Source organism: Emys orbicularis, chromosome 1 (genome assembly GCF_028017835.1).
Source record: "Emys orbicularis isolate rEmyOrb1 chromosome 1, rEmyOrb1.hap1, whole genome shotgun sequence".
NCBI classification, from domain to species: domain Eukaryota; kingdom Metazoa; phylum Chordata; order Testudines; family Emydidae; genus Emys; species Emys orbicularis.
This window is the reverse complement of record NC_088683.1, coordinates 248,779,533-248,802,798: the sequence shown is the minus strand read 5'-3', so window position 1 is coordinate 248,802,798 and position 23,266 is coordinate 248,779,533. Positions and strand designations below refer to the sequence as shown.

Below are 23,266 nucleotides of genomic sequence, written 5' to 3'. Positions count from 1 at the left end.
TTGGATCAGGTCTTGATCCTGTAAATACTTACACATGTGAGCAGCCAGATTGAATTTAATGGAGTTACCCATGTGCATAACAGTTCATTCCTGATCCTGCAAATACATCTGCATGGGTAGACCCCGAAAGCCAGTGGGGTTCCATGTGTGCTCAGGGGCCAGCCTGTGAAGCTGCAGCACATCAGGGTGTAAGAGTACACACAGAGGGGAGAGGGAAGGTTAGTGACACTTCTTGTTAATTCTGTCTCATTTTAATTTTTTTTTTAAATATCCCTGTCTGGTTTCCTCTAAAACAGAAGTCCTCAAACTGTGGCTCTCACTCCCCTAGGGAGGCGTGGAAGAAAGTTCAGGGGAGCACGGCTGGGGCCAGTGCCAGCGTCCACAGGGGGCAGGGAGGGAGCACCACCTCCTCCGTTCTTGGCCCCAGCTACTGGCCCCGCACCCAGGGCTCTGCACCCAGGACACCGGTGCCGGTCCCTGGGCTCCACTCCCAGCCCCATGACCAGGGTTCCACACCCAGGGCTCCATGCCTGGTGCCCTGGCTGCTGGCCTCTGCTCCTGGCCCCAGCCCCGCCTCCAGCTGTGGCCCCAGCCTCAGCCCCCTTACCCCATCCACGTCCCCACCTCATGGAGCCGCAGCCCTGCTCCCAGCCCCAACTTGGGGGGGGGGGGGGGGAGAGTGCAAGGTAAAAGGTGGAGACCACTGCTCTAAAATAATTTCAACCTTTGTGTGTGTGTGTGTGTATATATATATATATATATACACTGAGAGAGAGATTTAGGCCCCAATGTTGCAACTGGATCCACCTGGGTGGACTCTCAGGCATTTGGGCAAGTTGGAACTGGAACAGATTTCATGGGACACCTTGAGATAGACTGTGGCCAGTGTGTCTGTATGGGTGATGTGTGTCTCTAAATTGGTGTCCCCCAGATAATATGTCAAATAATGTGAAAAAACACACGCATCCAGGGAGCCCTTCTAAAATTATTTACCTTACCCCCAGTTCAGATACTTCCCTTGAGGTATGGTCAGAAGCAATGTTCCCTCTAATTTTTTACATCCACGTGTGGAATTAATTTTGTTATATGCACCAATATGGAGGTGATGTGTGGTGGGGGTGGGGCCGAAGGGTTCGGAGTGTGAGAGGGGGCTCAGGGCTGGGGCAGAGGGTTGGGGTGCGGGGGGGGTGAGGGCTCTGAGGTGGGACAGGGATGAGGGGTTGGGGGTGCAGCCTGCCCCGGGGCTGCAGTGGGGAGAGAGGACTCCCCCCAGCCCTCTCTCTCTCGCTGCAGCAGCCCAGGGCCAGGGAGAGGCACCTATCCGCGGCGAAGGCAGCTCTGGGGCTTGGGCCAAGGTGCCTCTCCCCAGCCTCAGGAGCTCCGGGACTGGGGCCGGGGGAGAGGCGCCTCTCAAGTCCAGGCCCCTGTGGCTGTATGCCTGCGTGGCCCTTGATAGCCTTAGAGGGAACTTAGATCAGAAGAACTAATTATCTCAACACACAAAAGTAGAGATGTCATCAGATCAGACTACAGAGGTATCTGCAGCAGCAGTGACAAACTATTCCTGTATTCTATAGCACCCTCAATAAAAGAATAAAACAGTGTTGCAGATTCTGTGTAGGGTGTTATGTAAAGCCTCCGCTCAAATGCGATTGTAAGATCTGTAACTTGTATCATTAAGTTCTGCAACCTTTTTGCAGATTTTGTAACTTCAGTTATTGTTAGCATAGCCTTTTAAGTTTTGTAACCTTTGCAAGCTCTGTAACCTTTTCAAGTTACCACTTGTATGAACTTCCAAGCTTTGTAATATATCCCATCCCTCAGAGACAGTGTGAACGAGGGAGTGTATGTGGGACGGGGCGGAGAGGAGCTGCAAGGAGAAAGGAGCCCAGAGACAGGAGCCAGGTGTGTCTGATATAATCTGCCCTGAGAAGGCAATCACGAAGTGCTGTAAAGAGAAGAAGAACCTGGTATGCATGAAAGGAACTGGTCTGGGAATGCTTCTCGGTAATGGACACAGAAGGAAAACTCAGTGTATGTGACAGGAGCTGCCCAGTTCCAGAAAAAGGAAGCAGCCATGCACACGAGCAGCTGCTGCTCCTTAACCTGCTCAGCAGCCTGGATTTGCGACCGCAGGCGGACACACCAGATCTACCATGCTTCGGCTTCTCGGTCTCCATGCTATCTCCGGAAACTCTCCACCTGTGTAAGTGTGTGGGTGCATGAGGGTATGAATGTGGTGAATGTGTGCGTGTATGAATAAGCTCCATCTCTTTTCTATCTGACCCAACAGCGGCATCGTAATAAAACTAATACAAGTGTGACCCTGGGTTGGTTTTTAGGGGAACAGAGGTAACATAGGGGAACTCTTTGCTGGCATAAGGCTGGCTCCTGAGTTAGCAGTTCCCCCTGCTCCTGCATAGGGAACATATCATTGGAAGGAGCATGCCTCTGTTATGGCAATTCTTTGTTGGCAGCGGGATCTCTGAAGGGCCCTTGCACCAGTGGTCCAAATCAGTGTTTCTTAACCAGGGGTACACATATCCCTGGAGGTACACAGAGATCTTCCAGGGGTACATCAATTCATCTAGATATTTATCTAATTTTACAACAGGCTACATAAAAAGAACTTGTGAAGTCAGTACAAACTGAAATTTCATACAGATGATGACTTTATACTGCTCTATGTACTATACACTGAAATGCGAGTACAATATTTACATTCCAATTGATTTATAATTATAGGGTAAAAATGAGAAAGTAAGCAATTTATCAGTAATAGTGTGCTGTGACATTTTGTATTTTTATGTCTGATTTTGTAAACAAGTAGGTTTTAAGTGAGGTGAAACTCGGTGTGTGCAAGACAAATCAGACTCCTGAAAGGGGTGCAGTAGTCTGGAAAGGTGGAGAAGAGCCAACGGTGAGGTGGCGGCTCAGACACCTTAACTTCCACTGGGGCTGGCTGACTGTGCCTCAAGGAGCTGTAATTTGCCTCTGATCTCAAGACTTTCCTGTAGTACTGAGCTTAGTTCAGGAGGGCTTGAGAGTGTAGCCTAGTATTTCAGAGTAGCAGCCGTGTTAGTCTGTATCCGCAAAAATAACTGGAGTACTTGTGGCACCTTAGAGACTAACAAATTTATTAGAGCATAAGCTTTCGTGGGCTACAACCCACTTCTTCGGATGCATATAGAGTGAACCATATATTGAGGAGATATATATACACACACATACAGAGAGCATGAACAGGTGGGAGTTGTCTTACCAACTCTGAGAGGCCAATTAAGTAAGAGGAAAAAAACTTTTGAAGTGATAATCAAGATGGCTCAGTACAGACAGTTTGATAAGAAGCAAGTGTGAAAATACTTTCAAGGGGAGATAGATTCAATGTTTGTAATGGCTCAGCCATTCCCAATCCCTATTTAGCCCTGAGTTGATTGTGTCTAGTTTGCATATCAATTCCAGCTCAGCAGTCTCTCGTTGGAGTCTGTTTTTGAAGTTTTTCTGTTTTAAGATAGCCACCCGCAGGTCTGTCAAAGAATGGCCAGACAGGTTAAAGTGTTCTCCCACTGGTTTTTGAGTATTATGATTCCTGATGTCAGATTTGTGTCCATTAATTCTTTTGCGTAGAGACTGTCCGGTTTGGCCAATGTACATGGCAGAGGGGCATTGCTGGCACATGATGGCATATATCACATTGGTAGATGTGCAGGTGAACGAGCCACAGATGGTATGGCTGATGTGATTAGGCCCTATGATGGTGTCACTTGAATAGATATGTGGACAGAGTTGGCATCGGGCTTTGTTACAAGGATAGGTTCCTGGGTCAGTGTTTTTGTTCAGTGATGTGTGGTTGCTGGTGAGTATTTGCTTTAGGTTGGGGGGTTGTCTGTAAGCGAGGACAGGTCTGTCTCCCAAGATCTGTGAGAGTAAAGGATCATCTTTCAGGATAGGTTGTAGATCTCTGATGATGCGCTGGAGAGGTTTTTTAGAGGTTTTCTAAAAACTGAGCCATTACAAACATTGAATCTATCTCCCCTTGTAAGTATTTTCACACTTGCTTCTTATCAAACTGTCTGTACTGAGCCATCTTGATTATCACTTCAAAAGTTTTTTTCCTCTTACTTAATTGGCCTCTCAGAGTTGGTAAGACAACTCCCACCTGTTCATGCTCTCTGTATGTGTGTATATATATCTCCTCAATATATGGTTCACTCTATATGCATCCGAAGAAGTGGGTTGTAGCCCACGAAAGCTTATGCTCTAATAAATTTGTTAGTCTCTAAGGTGCCACAAGTACTCCTGTTATTTTAGCCTAGTATTTGACCACCTCAATCGGGATCTGTCCCTGAGAAGGGCCCCTCCCCAAACCTTCCCCCTGCAGCGCTGCTTATTAATAAACATGTAAAAGAAAAACATTCCTCAAGAGTATGAAAAAATGTTTACCTGCTTTAGCGCGGCCAAAGTTTTTGATTCCTCTAACTCCCCGCCAGCTACCCCCCTCCCTGCTGTGCAATGGGGTAGAATTACCCCCCCCCCCCTAATCACACACCCGGGATGGACAAGCTGGGGCGGGGGGAGCCACGCACACCCGGGCCAGGGACTTTTCTTAGAGCGGGTGAAAGCAGGTTCCTCCCACGCCCGGGAACTACCAAAGGCGGACCCGTGCCAGCAGGGCGGAGGAGAGCTGGGTGCAACCCAGCCCCGCTGCCGCCCGTCAGGGTGCACAGGGCGCTCCGTGCGGGGAGCAGGCTCCAGAGGCTGAGCCGCAGCGCACGTGGGCTCCGGCGCCCTGGCTGGCTAGAGAGTCACTTGGCGCAGTCATTGCCCCCCAAAATTGCTGCCTGTCATTTGGCTGCGGCGCTCCTCACGCTTGCGGAGCAGCCCTTTCCCCGCTAGAGGGCGCAGCTAGCTCCCCCCGAGCAGCCAATGAGCTGCAGATAAGCAGGATCGGACGGCGCGAGCTTTTTTTTTTTTGCCCGCTTTCCAGACGGTCACGTGCCTAGTTCTCTCGGCGGTGACGGCTGCGCTGCACGCGACATCTCAAGGGCGCGCGCCGCTAGGGGGCGCCCTGGGCCGCTGGCGCGAGGCTTGTTGACCGAGCGGCGGTTGGTGGCGCGAGACTCTCTCGCGCCGTGTGTGACGCGTTCACAGGAAGAAGGGGGTGGGCGGGAGGAGCTGGGGACACCGAGGGGGGCGGGGGGAGAGTGCGGGCCGGGGCTGCCTGAGAGGAACGAAGCGGGCGGGAGGGGGAGCGCGATGTGAAGCCCCTATACGGCCCGGCCGGGCAGGCGGCACCGCCTGGGAATGTGCGTCTGGCAGACGCGGCGACAGGTGAGCCACGGGGCGGCTGAGCGAGCGGGCCCCTTCCCCGCGCGGTGCATTCCGGCCCCCTGAGCGCCCGGCGCGTGGAGAGGCGGCCGGGCCCGCGGCCTGCCCCCAACTGCCAGTGACTCCGGCAGCGCTTCCCGGCGCGGCCCGCGCGCGCCCGCAGCCGCTGCAGGAGGCGGGTGTGGGGCGCGTAACCGCCCTCCCCCCGCCAGTTGCCCGCGCGGGGAGGGGTCGGCGGGGGTCGCGAGCTGCAACTTGCCCGGGTCCGGGCGTGCTGCTGTTAAACCTGCCTGTCTGGGTCACTCAGATCCCCCCCTCCCCGCACCCGTCCGTGTCACATGGGGCCGCTACCTCAGACACAACACTGTCCAGGGCAGAGCCGGAGTGGTGCAGCCCGGATCCCAGCACAGGGGCAGTGCGGGGAGAAGAGCCCGTGGCACGGGCTAACCCCCCACCCTCGCTCCCCGCTCCGCAGCACCCACACGTCCGGGCACCGAGCTAGAGCAGCGTGCGTCTGTCTGCGGCTTCCCAGCCTGTCTGTCACGGCGATGAGCCTGTGTAAGTGTGGCATAGCTGAAAGGAAGGGGTCTGCCTGTGGGAATACACGCTCGCAGTGTTTCAGTACACGCTCGGTGTGTTTCCTGACGCCACTCTCCCCCGCTCACCCTGCTGCCTTGTTTTGCTACCGCCTTAGCAGCGAATCGACCCAGGATAGTAAGCAACAGCTGATGAGAAAAAATGCGCATTGTTACTCTTAAATTGGGGATTGTGGGAGCGAAGAGTGGTCAGTACTGAGTGTCTAGGTTTGTTGACTTAAATCGAACACTGCAAGATTTCATCGTTTTTAGTGTGTTGTTGCTGCTCATGTCTAAAATACTACCAAATAATGAAAGATAAAGATTCCTTGTGTGTGTTTGTAGATAAGATACAGATGTTTGTTCTTGAAGCACTTTTCCTTTCCTTTTTATTTTGTGTGTTGATTTAAGAGCCAGGTCTAATGTGAAAAATTCAATTGCATAGTCCAAAAAAAGCAGGAGACTATTGATAGTAATTATGCTATCCAAAATGTGTAGAAAAATAAGCTCACATAGAGATGGTTTAATTACCTGTAGCTGCCAGAGGTCATAGTTAACATAGAACTATTCCAGAGGCTAGCCTATTAAGAGTCAAGATAATTAACACACAAATCCAAAATCTCTGCAGACCTCTTCCTTTGCTATCTTGTCTCAAGTGTGTTGTTAGTGGCCCCACATCACATTGGTCTTTTGTTCTATCCCTTTCTTTCGCTGGATTATTTGACTGAATCTCTTAACTTGTTAGTGAATAATTCCTCCCTGTCAAACTGGAGGTCATTGGTAGGACAGCATTAGGAAACAAACTCCTTACAGCACCTGCCTTGTTCTTGGCTTGTGAATAATTAACGATTCTTAACTACTTTGCACATGTTTGTTTTTAAGGGGTAAGAATTCAGGTAGCAAAAAATGGTTTAACAAATATTTAGAATCCTTGTAGTAAAATGTCTGACTTCTTGTGGATAGCACATTTGTCTTCAATGTTATTCAGTAGATCGCTGTTCCCTGTATTACTGGTCAAATATAGTAGTGATCAGGGCTTTCTGGATGGTGTATTTAATTTTCCCTTCCCATTGACCAATGAAATATAGGTATATTGTGGGGGGATAACACTGTCTCTGGGCACTGGGCTTCAGGCTATCTTGCTGCTGACTCCCTTGACCTAGAAGGTACTGGTCTAGAGAAGGTTTCAGAGTGGTAGCCGTGTTCGTCTGTATCAGCAAAAAGAACGAGGAGTACTTGTGGCATCTTGGAGACTAACAAATTTATTTGGGCATAAGCTTTCGTGGGCTAAAACCCACTTCATCGGATGCATACAGTGGAAAATACAGTAGGAAGATATATACATAGAGAACATGAAAAAATGGGTGTTGCCATACCAACTCTAACGAGACTAATCAATTAAGGTGGGCTATTATCAGCAGGAGGGGAAAAAAACTTTTGTAGTGATAATCAGGATGGCCCATTTCAAACAATTGACAAGAAGGTGTGAGTAACAGTAGGGGAAAAATTAGCATGGGGAAATAGTTTTTACTTTGTGTAATGAGCCATCCACTCCCAGTCTTTATTCAAGCCTAACTTAATGGTGTCCAGTTTGCAAATTAATTCCAATTCTGCAGTTTCTTGTTGGAGTCTGTTTTTGAAGTTTGTTAGTTGGAGAATTGCAACTTTTAGGTCTGTAATTGAGTGACCAGGGAGGTTGAAGTGTTCTCCGACTGGTTTTTGAATGTTATAATTCTTGACGTCTGATTTGTGTCCATTTATTCTTTTGCGTAGAGACTATCCAGTTTGGCCAATGTACATGGCAGAGGGGCATTGCTGGCACATGATGGCATATATCACATTGGTAGATGTGCAGGTGAACGAGCCTCTGATGGTGTGGCTGATGTGAATAGATCCTATGATGGTGTCCCTTGAATAGATATGTGGACATTGTTGGCAACGGGCTTTGTTGCAAGATAGGTTCCTGGGTTAGTGTTTTTGTTGTGTGGTGTGTGGTTGCTAGTGAGTATTTGCTTCAGGTTGGGGGGCTGTCTGTAAGTGAGGACTGGCCTGTCTCCCAAGATCTGTGGGAGTGAGGGATCGTCCTTCAGGATAGGTTGTAGATCCTTGATGATGCGCTGGAGAAGTTTTAGTTGGGGGCTGAAGGTGATGGCTAGTGGCGTTCTGTTACTTTCTTTGTTGGGCCTGTCCTGTAGTAGGTGACTTCTGGGTATTCTTCTGGCTCTGTCAATCTGTTTCTTCACTTCAGCAGGTGGGTATTGTAGTTTTAAGAACGCTTGATAGAGATCTTGTAGGCGTTTGTCTCTGTCTGAGGGATTGGAGCAAATGCGGCTGTATCTTAGTGTCATGTCAGATTTTTCATATGGTTACTGTTTTAGCTACTCTAAGGAACAAATATTAAGAGTTAGGCCAGTAAGTTTAAAAATAGGATTTGCAGCAGGTAGAGAAATTTAGTTACCACTGTGAGGCAAAAAAAAAAAAAAGGTAAATTCACTTGTCCTTGGCAGTTAGTGAAAGATAAATGTGCTTGATCCCACTATACATTTTCCCAATTTAATCTTTGCTAAATAGTAATAATTTTACAAAGGAGAATATTTTCCCCTCCTTGAATTAGATATTTGCAAAAAAAAAAAAATTGACAGGTATATTTTCCTTTCTGAGAGTTCCTGACTCCTATTAGCAGAAGTTTTGGGTAGTAGGTGTATAGGGAGGGAACTAAATCTCATAATACTGAAAATTCTTCATTAAAGGAATACTATTGGGACCAATCTGGTGGTAGTTCTGTGCTCTCCAGGGGGAGCAGCAGAATAAGAGGAAAGGGAGCAGAAAAAATGAGACCTGCCATGGAATTGTTCAGGGCCTTGAGGGAGAGCAACTTGAATGCAGAAAGAAATGGCCTGAGCACCATGCAAGGAAGATGATTTCTGTGGGACTCCATGTAAATATATTATATGAGTTACTCTAGCTTTTTCATTGAAAAAAAAATTACGTAGCACTTCCTGTACTTCGTTGTGCCTATCTTCTCCATTTTGGAAAACAGACAATATTGCAATTGAAAATACTAATACTGTCAGGAATGGAGGATTCTTGTTATGTGCTGCCAGCTAAGTTTAAGGATGGTGCATTGGCAATCATGGTGTAGAAACCCAAAATAATATAGTGTGTGGGCCTGGGGGAGAAAGATTTGGTCTTTCCACTTGCCAGCTCCTTCAGAAGAAAGGAATGTACAAGATAGCTTTAAATTCCGTGGGTTGGGGAGCGCATCCACTATAGGCCTCTGTTCTCAAAACTGACTGAAGAGTATCACTGCTTTGGAGTTGCACATTGTGGCTGTTCGATCCATCTGAGGGGTATCTGAAGCTTGGTATATCAATTGGAATGCTTCCTGATGAGCTTTCACTCTTTCTGATATAATTGACTAGCAGAGGCAGTCCACAGTCACATTGTGGATCACTGCAAAATTTGACTCTGAGGAGGCTAAAAAGTGGTGACTTGTGAAACTTAGGGCTTGTCTGCACTTACAACTGCCTTGCAGTAGCGCTTAGTGAAGATGCTACCTATGCTGATGGAAGAGCTTCTCCTGTTGGGTGTAGGTACTCCACCTCCCCAACAGGTGGTAACTTTGTCTAGAAGCGCTGAGCAATGTAGATATATCAAAATAAGTTTGTAGTGTAGACCAATGCTTACTTTTCATTCTAAAGTTTTGAGTCTCTCACTTGGTAGTTTATGTATGCCACATTTTTTCATACTCTTGAGGAATGTTTTTCTTTTACATGTTTATTAATAAGCAGCTGCAGGGGGGGAGGTTTGGGGAGGGGCCCTTCTCAGGGACAGATCCCGATTGAGGTGGTCAAATACTAGGCTATGTTTGTCAGAAACCAGACTGCTTTGCTATAAGAAAAGAGAGCTGACTGCACTATTTGGGTTTTGGGTCTTTGTATGTTGTTCACCATGTCTCCTAACCATTGATACCTGGTCGAATCACAACTCCTCTTATCTGGCTTGTCTGAATTCAGCTACCACCATTTCAGCTTCTTGATTTATGGAGGATAGGCGATTACAGTAATCCTGGCAATGGGGAAACTAATAGCAGATGAAAAAATACTGCATTAGGCACATATTCAAGCATGACCATTCTAGCAGATACAAAGAGATTGCCTTGGATCCCAGAATTTGAGGGATCCCGTGAGCACATGCACTCATCCCTCAAGCTTCTACCCAACCTAGCATTGAGGGTATAAACAGCTCCACTGCTCCATAATGGTCCTCAGTTCCTTTCCTTGTATTTCAGCAAAAGCAAAAACTTTCCTTTTTTTTAAACTTTTTTTTGGTCTTACTGCAACTTGTGTTATTAATGATTTTGTTGGGGGGCAAAGGAAAGGGAAATAATTTAGAGCTTCAGATTATGTTATTGTTGCTGTCAGTGGTGGATCCAGTTTAGAAGAAGATGAAATTTCTCTAAAAATGTTGTTCTTGCACACACAATTTTCCTTCATCAAGTGGTCATGAATAGTGACTTCTCTTGGCTATGACCTGTGAGGTGTGCATGTCTTTTTCCCATTGAGCACAGAAAGTCCGTCTCTTTTAATGAAAGAGGCTGTGAAATACGGTTTCAAGAAAGTCTCCTGTTAAAGGGGACTGTCCCAGCACTAATGTGGCTCAGAAAATCATAATGCCAAAGCTGCAGTGGTTTTACGGGCTGAAAGCGTTTGCACAAAAGAAAGATCAGTCCATATATCCTCTTCTAAAGAGCACCAGAGACTCTGGGAGTTGGGAAGGGTGCAACTGGCTTCCTCCTAGTGGCTCTGTGCTAGGAGGGAGAGCTCTGCTAGCATTTGGGCATGTGGATTGGCCTGTGAGGTCAGTCTCCCTAGAGCAGGGGTTCTCAAACTGGGGGTTGGGACCCCTCAGGGAGTCATGAGGTTATTACAAGGGGGTCGTGAGCTGTCAGCCTCCACCCCAAACCCTGTTTTGCCTCCAGCATTTATAATGGTGTTAAATATATAAAAAAGTGTTTTTAACGTATAAGGGGGGTTGCACTCAGAGGCTTGCTATGTGAAAGGGGTCACCAGTACAAAAGTCTGAGAACCCCTGCCCTAGAGCCTGGGAGTCCTGCTTCCTCAGATCTGGGCCACTTGGTACTATCTCTGCATATCGACTGTGGAATTCATTTGCCTGAACCCTTAAAAACTGAACTCTTACGACCCTACTGGATGGGTTGGCAGAAGAGGTGGACTGTCCTTTGCACTGAACCCAGTGATACCAAAATTGTTATTTCTTCTTAGAAGACTTTGGGAAGAATAAGATATGCAGATGGCAGCATGCCTCATAGCTCCAGATGATTGTAAGGTCCTCCTTAAAGGTGTCCTGCAAAGATGGGTGGTCGGCAGTTTGTGCCATTTGGGTGTGATGCATGTTTGTTTGTTTCTGCTGTATTATGTAAAAAGTGGTATGTAAGATTTGTTTTATCTGTTTGTGTTTTACAATAGAAATTTGGGTCACGGTGGTTTTCTTGGACTGGAGAGCTGGTAAGACTGACAGATAAAACAGTAGTAAAATCAGATTGAGAGCAGAAGCCATTTTTATTCAGACTATATTTAAAGAGATGCTGTTGAGTTGTATTTCTGGAATTGTCCAATTTAAAAACTGCTTCTAATAAAGCAGCCTTTAAATATTATAAGAATGGCCATATTGGATCAGACCAGTGGTCCATCTAGCTCAGTATCATGTCTTCTTACAGTGGCCAGTGCCAGACGATTCAAAGAGAATGAACAGAACAAGGCAATTATTGAGTGATTCATCCCTTATCTAGTCCCAGCTTCTGGCAGTCAGAGGCTTAGGGATACCCAGAGCATGGGGTTGCATTCCTGACCATTAGGGATGTAAATATCCATTTAAAGCAACAGAGAGTCCTGTGGCACCTTTAAGACTAACAGATGTATTGAAGCATAAGCTTTCGTGGGTGAATGCCCACTTCGTCGGATAACATGCATCCGACGAAGTGGGCATTCACCCACGAAAGCTTATGCTCCAGGACATCTGTTAGTCTTAAAGGTGCCACAGGACTCTCTGTTGCTTTTTACAGATCCAGACTAACACGGCTACCCCTCTGATACTTAATATCCATTTAAAAAGTTAACCATTTAAACAATTAAAATTATGTCATTTAAACAGTTAACCGATTAAAGGGAAAGGGGCCGGGTTGGCTGGCCAGCGCGGGCTGGGGTCTAACAGTTAGGGTCGGATAACCAGTAAGACTAAAGCTTACTGGTTAACTGTTTAACCATTGAGTATTTTACATTCCCTACTGACCATTTTGTCTAATACCCATTGATGGACCTATCCATGAACTTGTCTGATTTTGAACCCAGTTATGCTTTTTGGCCTTCACATCATCCCCGGCAATGAGTTCCCATTGTGTGACGAAGTACAGTAAACCCTCGTTGGTAGCAACATGTTGGTGCCCTTTTTCTATGTTGCTCCTAAGCGGTTGTTGCTGTTACGGGGAGTGTCATGTGACCAAAGGCCTATGAAGAGTTAAGAGTGTTTTGGAAGGTGTGGGTCAGCCATGTTGTGGAAGGGTATTGAGGAGTGTGGGGTGGAGGAATGGGAAACCCTGGATTTGGCAGGGGAGCCCCCAATCGGCAAAATGGCTGAGTGAGCCTGGCTGCCGACAGGCTGAGGATGCTCTCATCGGCAGCTTCATGCTCACCCTGGTGAGGGAGGGATGGGTGGCTGGGGAGGGCACCTGTGCAATGGGAGTGTGTGTGTGTGTAGGGGGGAAGGGGGTGGCTCCTTGCATGGACAGAGGAGTTGGAAGTGGTGAAGGAGACAGGTCAGTGCCCTGGGGAGCGAGGTCCCCCGACCACCCACTGCAAAACAGCACAGCCACACCCCGCCACTGGCAACCAAGATGGATGGGACAGGTCAGTGTTGGGAGCGGGGTCCCTCATATTCCCCACTGCAAAATAGCAAACACCACCCTGCATGTCGCTGCTTGCAAGCCAGATGCTGAGGAAGGGAGAAGGGAACCTTTCAGCTGTGCCTCTGCTGCTCCCCCAACCCCAGCTTCTCCCACCCTGAAAAATCTCTCTCTTCCAGACCCTCTCCTCAAACTCCCTGCTCTCCATGCAGGCTCTGTCAGGCAAAGCAAGTGGATGGGGCTGTGTGCCTGGCGTTGAAGGTCCAGGTCAGGAGAGGAATGGAAATATGAAGTTTGGGGGGTACCGTATATGCCCCCCCAATCTCCACCGCTGGAGGTGATGTCAAAATGTCACAAATGTTGCTCTTATGTGATGACTATGTTGCTGTTACCAAGTGGACAATACACAGTAGGCAAAGTGTTCCCAGGTGAAATGTTGCTCTTACAAGTTGTTGATGCAAACAAATGTCTACTGTACTTCTTTGTATTTGTTTTAAACCTGCTGCCTATTAATTTCATTGGGTGACCCCTGGTTCTTGTGTTACATGAAAGGGTAAATAATTCCTTATTCACTTTCTCAATACCATTTGTGATTTTATAGACCTGTATCATATCCCCCCGTCGCTCTTAGTGATCTCTTTTTCTAAGTTGAACAGTCCCAGTCTTTTTAACCTCTTCTCATTTGGAAGCTGTTCCATGCCCCATGCCATTTTTGTTGCCCTTCTCTGTACCTTTTCCAATTCTAATATATTTTTTTTGAGATGAGGTGACTAGAACTGCACATAATATTCAAGGTGTGGGCATACCATGGATTTATGTAATGATATTGTGATATTTTTTGTCGTCTTATCTACCCTTTCCTAATGTTTCGTAGCATTCTGTTGGCTTTTTTGACTGCTGTTGCACATTGAGCAGATGTTTTCCAAGAACTATCCACGATGACTCTGAAATCTTTCTTGAGTGGTGACAGCTAACTTAGAACCCATCATTTTGTATGTATAATTGGGATTATTTTTCCAATGTACATTTCTTTGCACTTATCAGTATTGAATTTCATCTGCCATTGTTGCCCAGTCACATAGTTTTGTATCTTTGGGAGATATTACTGCATTAAGTGTATGTATCATTGTGGGCCAGGGATTTTATGTATTTTCACGGGGGGTTGGAGGGTGGCCACAGCCCTCCCGTAACCAAGAACAGTTGGGGGGTGATTAGACAAAATCATTCAGGTTGCGACACCTCTAGGGAGGTACCTCCAACTGGAGAGGCTCTCATATACTAGTTCAGATTGGATTCTCCAGAGACCATCAGGCAAAGAGAGGCCTTTTGGATAATATCTTGAGTTTAAACTGGCTCAGGGTCCTCTTTTTGATCCAGCAAATGGACAGAACATTCTGTCTAAGGGGGTGACCCCCAGTGCTTATGGAAGGCTTGGAAAGATTGACACCTACCAGTTGGAGTTGGGGTGACCTGAGATAAGCTTTTTAGCATGTGCATAGGTTCTTTTATTGTTTTTAATATGTTTGGTCTGTAATTCTTTCATCTTAAGAATAAATCTGTGGTAACTCATAACTTTTTGAAGAGTAGCAAAGCACAGAGGCTGGGCTGGTTAAGTTTGGCTTGCTGGGAATAACACCGTATAGGCAGGGAACTGTGCAATGACAGTTCAGAAGGGAGAGAGACATTAGTCTCCTCCCAAGAGAGGTGACGGCTGAGGAACGTAGAATGGGTGCCCATGCTGGACCTCAGAGGGGGGGAATACAGGTGCAGTTGTCATGAACTGTGACACTTGTATATAAAATCTTTCACTTCTTAGGTGTTAACATAGTTTGATCCAAGATTAAGGCCATTTTGGCCTGCAAATTGCAATCTGCAGACAATTTCAAAATCTCAGAAATTGAAATTATGTTTAGCAACGCTGTGTAGAACTTCTGTATCTCCTCATGTTGCATTTTCTGGAGCAATGTAGTAATAGGAGTTTCTTGGGACAAAATGACATTTCCTGCTACCGTGTACTTCACATGAGCAGTCATGTACATATAGGGAATTAATTTTAAAGGGCTTTAATACTCATGATTTTTGCAAATTACACACCATTTCACCTTTCTGACACAAGGCAATGGATACTCAGCTTTTCATGGATTCTGGAAAGTAAGTTTTACTATTAACTTCTCATACTCCTTAGCTTACTGTTTTGTGTCGCATGCTTTATTCTTCATCGAGGGTCTTCAGTTTTATCTTCTGATTCAGGCTTGTTGGCCTTTTTATTCCAAACTCTCTCTCCCTTCCACACCCTCCCCAAAAAGTGGCAGTTTATGGTCCAGAAACTTTTCACATGTTTTTTAGTCAGCCAGTTCTATGCATGTAATTTTTATACAAATGTGGTTAAAACACTGTAGTAGTCAGGGATTGATCGGATTAAAATTGCCTGACTGGCCCTGACATCAGCAACTGCTTGCAATTGCAAATGACTATAATGGTATTAGAGGTCATTCCCTCCTAAAATCAGCTCAAACTACTCTAACAGTATCAAGTCATCAAGTTTATAGTTTATTTTGTTATAAAGTAATATTGTCAATCCTAGAACTTCAAAAATCATTGGTTTTTTTTTAAATTGTCTGTCTCTCCCCCTCCCCCCTCTTAATATGTTGGCGTGTAGGCTGATTTTAACTCCACTTGCCCCACCCCTCAATGCGTTAGGGTTACTAACTCTCAAAAATGTATTGTAACACAATTTTGTCCCCTGCTGCAGGAGCCCTTGCTAGAAGACACAACCAAGAATGGGACTACATTGTGCTAGGCATTGTACAAATGCATAGTAAGAGAGTGTGCTTGCCAGTGATGGGTTTGTGAGGTGGGAGCTGGAACTGAGATCCATGAAACGCATATAGGGCCACAAAACATCCATTAGATGGAAACAATTTTTAATCCTTGCTGAGCTGAATTCAGAGTGGTCAGCTACAGATGAAAGGTTCTGTAGCTCATTAGCAATGTCCTGAGGCATCCAATCTCCCACAAGTGCTAATGTTACAGCCTCAAGAAGGAGGCATGCATTCTAGAATGATAAATTTACCAAATTTATTGTGACCTTTTTGGAGCTTACTCAGGCACGGTCTTCCAGTGTGGACAAACAGGGACAATCTCCCACACATTGCTCTCAGTCTTTAACACCAATATAATAAAGTGCTGCACCCTGTTCTTAAAGGAATAGCTCTCATTAACCAAAACACAAATACTAAAAATGCCACGGTAAAACAAATATTAACTAGGGCTGTCAAGCGATTAAAAAAATTAATCATGATTAATCAGGCGATTAAAGTGATTAATTGCGTGATTAAACAATAATAGAATACCCAATAATAGAATACCATTTATTTAAATATTTTTGGATGTTTTCTACATTTTCAAATATATTGATTTCAATTACAACACAGAATACAAAGTATACAGCGCTCACTTCATATTTATTTTTGCTTACAAAAATATTTGTGCAGTAAAAAACAAAAGAAACTGTATTTTCCAATTCACCTCATACAAGTACTGTAATGCGAGTTGCACTTACAAATGTAGAATTATGTACAAAAAAAACTGCATTCAGAAACAAAACAATGTAAAACTTTAGCGCTTACAAGTGCACTCAGTGCTTCTTGTTCAGCCAGTCACTCAGACAAACAATTTTGTTTACATTTGCAGGAGATAATGCTGCCCGCTTCTTGTTTACAATGTCACCTGAAAGTGAGAACAGACTTTCGCAAGGCACTGTTGTAGCTGGCGTTGCAAGATATTTACATGCCAGATGCGCTAAAGATTCATGTGTCATTTCATCTTCAATCACCATTCCAGAGGACGTGTGTCCATGGTTATGATGGGTTCTGCTCGATAACGATCCAAAGCAGAGCAGACCAATGCATGTTCACTTTCATCATCTGAGTCAGATGCCACCAGCAGAGGGTTGATTTTCTCTTTTGATGGTTTGGGTTTTGTAGTTTCCATATTGGAGTTTTGCTCTTTTAAGACTTCTGAAAGCATGCTCCACGTGTCGTCCCTCTCAGATTTTGGAAGGCACTTAAGATTCTTAAACCTTGGACTGAGTGCTGTAGCTATCTTTAGAAATCTCACATTGGTACCTTCTTTGCGTTTTATCAGATCTGCAGTGAAAGTGTTCTTTAGACGAATAATATGTGCAGGGTTATCATTTGAGACAGCTATAGTACGAAATATATGGCAGAATGTGGGTAAAACAGCAGGAAAACATGCTATTCTCCTCCAAGGAGTTCAGTCAAAATTTAATTAACACATTATTTTTTTAATGAGCATCATCAGCATGGAAGCATGTTTTCTGGAATGGTAGCCGAAGCATGAAGGGGGATACGAATATTTAGCATATCTGGCATGTAAATACTCAGCACTGCTGGCTACAAAAGTGCCATGTGAACGCCTGTTCTCACTTTCTGGTGACGAAGCGAGCAGCATTATCTCCCGTAAATGTAAACAAACTTGTTTGTCTTAGAGATTGCCTGAATAAGAAGTAGGACTGAGTGGACTTGTAGATTTTTTGTTGTTGTTGTTGTTACATAACTGCACTCAAAAACAAAATAATGTAAAACTTTAGAGCCTACATTTGTAAGTTGCACCTTTACGATACAGAGATTGCATTATGGATGAGGTGAATTGAAAAATACTATTGCTTTTTATTGTTTTTACAGTGCAAATATTTGCAATAAAAATATGAAGTGAGCACTGTATGCTTTGTATTCTGTATTGTAATTTAAAACAATATATTTAAAAAAAAATTCAATTGGTATTCTATTGTTTGTGCGATTAAAACTGCGATGAATCGTGATTAATTTTTTTGAGTTAATCATGTGAGTTAACTGTGATTAATCGACAGCCTTAATATTACTACCCAGTTCACTTCTGCATACATTGTATTGGAGTATAAAATCATTCCAACAGTTACTCCAGGGTTCTTACTAGAGCTAGTCATGAATTTTCTAATGAATCCTTTTTAGTTGGAAAATGCCAATTCATTGAAACTGAAACATTTCCTGGGAACATACTGGTTTCAGTGAAACTTTCGTAGGTCCAGGATGGAATTTCTGGTCAAAACCAGAGAGAGAGAGAGAGAGAGCGTGCAACCAACCCAGGATAGCCAACAGCCTGGTGGTTAGGGTACTCAGCCTGTGGGAGACTTTGGGCTGAAGTTCCAGCTCTGCCTGATTCAGACCAGAGACTTGGACCTAGGCCTCCCACATCCCATACGAGTGGGTCAGGGTCCATGGTTCTTGAATGCTGGTCCAAAGGGCTTGTAGGAGCTAGTAAGTTCCAACCTGCCACCCAATGAGCTGCTAACAGTTGGCAAAACCAGGGACATTACTGATGAACCCAGGAAGCTGAATAGCACATACCGCCTCCTCAGCCGCCCCGGAACCTGCATGCGGCATAATAAAGCAAAAACTTCACCACCAAACCCCGCAACCTGGGGTCCGACGACTGCTGCCCGTGACTCCAGTCCTGGGATCTGATTGGGTCCCTACTTGTATTTAAACCAAGTGCAGGAACAGGAAATTGTCCATGCAACTGGCTTTTCCCTGCTTAAGGCTGCTTCTGCCTGATTTCTAATCGCTGGTCCTGCATCCCGACAGCTGACTCCTGCTTTGCCCTCTGGCCTGGCTCAGTCTGATCTCTTGGTATCACACCCGGCGTGGCTCCTGTTCCAACCAGTAGGTCAGACTGCCCATGTCCCAGTTATGACAGAGTGTCCTAACCACCAGGGTATAGTCTCTGTCTCCAGCTGGAGCTCTTCCCCCTTGTATAACTAATCATTTGGCCAGGGAGAGAGAGTGACTCTATAGTCACCAAATCAGGCAGAGCATGGAACTACCTGAGCCTCAGTCTCCCACACAGGGCCGGCTCCAGGCACCAGCTTACCAAGCAGGTGCTTGGGGCGGCCACTCCGGAGAGGGGCTGCACGTCCAGCTGTTCGGCGGCAATTCAGCGGATGGTCCCTCACTCCTGCTCGGAGCAAAGGACCTCCCGCCGAATTGCTGCCGCAGATCGCGATCGCGGCTTTTTTTTTTTTGGCTGCTTGGGGCGGCCAAAACCCTGGAGCCGGCCCTGCTCCCACATTGCAGGTAAGTGCCATAATCACCAGGCTGATGGCTGTTCTGGGGCTGAGGCAGCTCTGTCTTGCCTTTTGTGAAAAACTTATGGCCTCAGTTTCATCCTGATGTACAATGGGAAAACTTTTGAAATCTCAGAGTTCTATGTGGTGGTAAAACTGTTTCCTGCTCAGTTGTAGTCCTCACACTAATTCTTTCCCCTCAAATGGATAATCAGGAGGGTTTGAACCCACAGCCTTCAGATCTACAGCACATACTCCTACCTCTCAAAGGGGAAAGGTAACTGGTTGGCGGAAAGTATAGTGTTATCCTCTCTGTGAGCCAGCTCATACAGGGACATACAACACATGCTTTACCACTGGGTTACACAAGTATTTGAGAGAGAGCAGAGGAGTGCTGAGCATCATAATTCTAGTTTCTATTTGTGGTTTGTGTAGCAGCATTTTCTAGTGCTCATGGTAGTTGTGGTGGTGTCTTTTCACCAAAGGAAGATGTGGTACATTCTGTCCTGCCTTTGCATTTGATCTCTGAAGGGTCAGAGGGCCATTCAGGGGTCAGTGGAGCTTCTGGAAGAAGGGGTTATTATAAACCTCAGGAAATTAACCCCCTCTCTGAAATCTGTCCACCCATGATCAGTCTTCAAGCCCTAGAGTCTTCTCCCCCCACCCCACTCCTTCCAGGAGAAGCTTGATAAAGCATTTCTTGTAGCAGCTCAGATTAGGAAGTCAAATACACATCCATTCAAGCTGATCTTCTATGTAATGAGCATCATGTCATCTTTCATGGCTCTTTCATGTCATCTTTCATGAACCAGTAAACCTCCCTTCCTTCACCTAGTTTTCTGGCTCAGTAGATTCTGCGTGCAGGGAAAGATTACCTTAGCTCTAGCAGTCCAGCACTGCTGGAGGAAGCCCAATGAATTTCTCCAGGGAGTGCCTCTGCTGGATTTTTGGGTGAGCAGTCCTCACCAGAGATGCAAGACTGGATGGGGATTCTTTCTCATCCCAGAGATCTTGGTTCCTCATCAAACTCCTTGAGCTGCAAATGGGAAGATTGGTCTTCAGATTACAAGTGATTAACCCAGCACTGATGTCAAATAAACAAGCAGGGAAACATTAGCAAAAGAAGCCCTGATCCTGATAAACTGGGCAGAACACATCTGATCATTGAAATATCACTTGCCAAGCCTGTGTTCAGACTTCAAGTGAAGTGGCTGCGTCCCATCTGCCAGGGAAATTGGAAATGTATCTGAAGTTTTCTGATGACAACTTCTCAATGCTTGCAGATCTGCAGCAACCAGTAATTCCAAGCTTCCACTCTTCCGGAGTTGCCAAGAAAAGGAGGGCTTCTGTGTGACAGACATCGTGTTCCCCATCTCTTGAGTTCACCTAATGTATACCTGTCTTTCTGATCACTTGTCCTGATGAAACTAAAAGTAGACAAAATAAGTCTGATTTTGATTGCCCCTGATTGTAGTAGTACTCTGACCTGCCGGCCTTTGGTAGGAGATTACCTTCCCATCGCTTGAGTCAAAAGTCCAGTGTGTCACAAGACTTCAGAAAAGTTGTTTTAAAGGGTCAGCTCATGAAATAGAATCCCTGGTTTATGAGACCATGTCAAAAAGGTTAGTCTCCACCTTGCTGATATATAGTAACATTATGCACAAAAAGAACCTACCTAAAATACCCGCCACTAGTGTATCTGAGCACAAGATTGCTTATAGCTTTTTACTACTTCATGGGTGTTGGAGTTTTTTCGGGAAGATGTTGGTTACCATTAGGCTTTTAGGGGTCTGGCATTCACCCTGCAGGCCACTAAAGGGCATACAATCTAATAGAAAACCCTTTTATGTTCTCAAGAACCAGGTGACCAGCATAACTTAAAATATCTCTGCTAGACTGCACCATATTCAAGTTTGGAGTCAAAATTTGGTTTTGTTTAACCTCTCCAGGGGTAAGGGCCTATTCCCTAAGAGGCAAAGTCACTTCGTGGGCTGAGAGAATCTCTGAGATGTGATATTCTAGGTAGTGACCTGGCAATCACACCACACCAATAGTCCATATTTCAGAATCTGTATCAGCGCTTTAGTGAATATGGATTATTTGGATGCAGTGTTTTTTAGGAGCCGTAGTCCAGTACGTTCCCTCTCCTCACCAATCTTTCTATCTCAGCCTATTGAGGGTTTACCTTGAGGTACTGCTATGCATAGCTCAGATGCCAGTGTTAAGCTGTTCATGGAAAGGGAGATTTTGGTCTTAGTTTGTAAACTGATTTTTCTGAACAAACCTGGGGGTAAATCAATTGTTATTTTAACCAAGAGGCACTCCACTGAGCAAAAAGTGACTTTTGTCCTTTTAATTTTTTACATAAAAGCATCAACAGCTTTTGAGATTAGATGTAAATCCACTAGTGTAATTAACTGGTGCCTGACACCAGGAAAATTGAACCTGCTTCCCAAAATGCACTAGGTATCAAATACGAAAAATATGTATCGCTGACTGGCAATATTGTGCATGGTTAGTAGCAATCATGTTTAAACAGCTTATAAGTGGTCTGCTATATAAGGTGTATGTTGGACAATAAAAGTAGTAAATTATTGTAGATACTGAACACTGTAATGCTGTGTTGTAGTTGGAAGAAGAAAATACGCATTATATTTAGTGCAGGACGTAGCAGGTGCCCTGAAGGCTAATTTTGGTAAGCATCTCACAGCTCCTAAATAAAGGGTTGTTTTACGTTTCACTTTTCTGAGGATGCAGTTTGCAACTTCTACATTTATTTTGGCTTCGGATTATGTGCATGAGTATGTTATTGAAAGAGACAATCTGTTTGTGTGCAATCAGCGAAGTGGAATTGGAGATCCTGCTAAAAACTAAACCAACCAACCCTTTGTTTTTTGTTTCCTAAGCAGAAGCTTCACTATGAGGCGGGGTGGATGGAGGAAACGAGCCAGCAATGACGATGGCTGGGGGATATGGGTATGTTTAAAACCAAAAGGCTTTTTATTGAAAGGGTAAATAAATGCAATGTTGTTGACACTTTTTTTGATTTTTTAAAAAAATACATAATGTGTAAAGGGCTTCAAAACACACATACATATATTTGCTCCACTTGAAAGAGACTGTCAGATTAAAAATCATTCCAAAAAACACGTCCTGACTTTCAGAGATGTTCAGCAAAGCCATCCAATAAATTGCACTTATTTACTAGTCCATGTTCACTGGGTCTTATTTTAACATTCCAAACTCTTGAGCAACTTTCAACAGCCTCCAGTTTAAAAACAAAATAACAACTTACTGAAAGAATTAATGTTTTCTCCACTCTTTTCTCTCCCCCCTCCCCTTGGAAAAAATAATAGATTGACCTTACACCAAAGATGGGCCGTTCGATATCTTTTTATCCCTGCAGAGTAGGAATAGGAGCTTTTTTGCCATTGGGGAGATTGTATGATAGGTCCATTTTTGAGAGATTTGAAGTTACAGTTTTCCTCTTCATCTAAGTCCTTTACAGTTGGACATGTGACAACGAAGGCACCTAAATTTAGATAAGTGTATACTACGCCACCATGTGTCATGTACATGTAGGAAGAAAGAATTCATGAATTATTTCAGGAAAATTCTATGGCCTGTATATACAGGAGGCCAGAACTTCCTCTGAACTAGATCATTCTCCCTTAGAGAGCCATTTCCATGTCCTTTACAGCCAGAGTAGAGCCACACCTTCACAGCAGGTCTGCAGACCTAAACTCCTCCTGTGTGGGATTCTAACACCTGCCACCTGGGAGAGTAAATGAAGAGCCTTGCCACGTTGCTAGCATGGTGCAACTGTTTAATCAGCAGGAGTTTGGATTAAATGTATTACTCATGGTTTGGAGAAACCGCATATGAATTTTGCAGTTCATCCAAAATGAGTTTCAGGAGGGAAAACCAAATGTATACAAACTATTTTCAGGATGGAATATCTGATTGAGTTTACAGTTTTGTTGAAACTGATCTGTTTCGTACCTAGGCATCAGAAAGTGAAAATAGTCGTTGCTTTGGTTCATGTTTAATCTTCTCTTTTATTTAAATTCTAGGGAGGATACATGTCTGCAAAGGTCCAGAAACTGGAGGATCAGTTCCAGTCAGATGCGGCTATACAGCATCAGAAGGATGGAACTTCATCCAATATCTTTAGTGGAGTTGCCATCTATGTCAATGGCTTTACAGGTGAGGTTTTCATTTTTCTCCTAAACATTAAGTGATTCTCATTTATACTAATGCCTCTCTACACTGCTGGTGAGGTATAAAGGAGCCTTATTGTAAATGATAATCAGGTCT

General features: G+C 44.9%; 1 protein-coding gene across 1 annotated transcript in view; it reads left to right on the top strand.

The window, feature by feature from the left end:
* Positions 1–5,270: 5,270 nt before the first annotated feature.
* REV1 (REV1 DNA directed polymerase) overlaps positions 5,271–23,266 on the top strand; it is a 97,318-nt gene continuing 79,322 nt past the window's right edge. Inside the window, exons 1-3 of the mRNA XM_065407087.1 lie at positions 5,271–5,331; positions 21,859–21,925; positions 23,023–23,155. Coding sequence (XP_065263159.1) covers positions 21,869–21,925; positions 23,023–23,155 — 190 coding nt within the window. The 5' untranslated portion in view covers positions 5,271–5,331; positions 21,859–21,868. The remainder of the gene's footprint in view (positions 5,332–21,858; positions 21,926–23,022; positions 23,156–23,266) is intronic.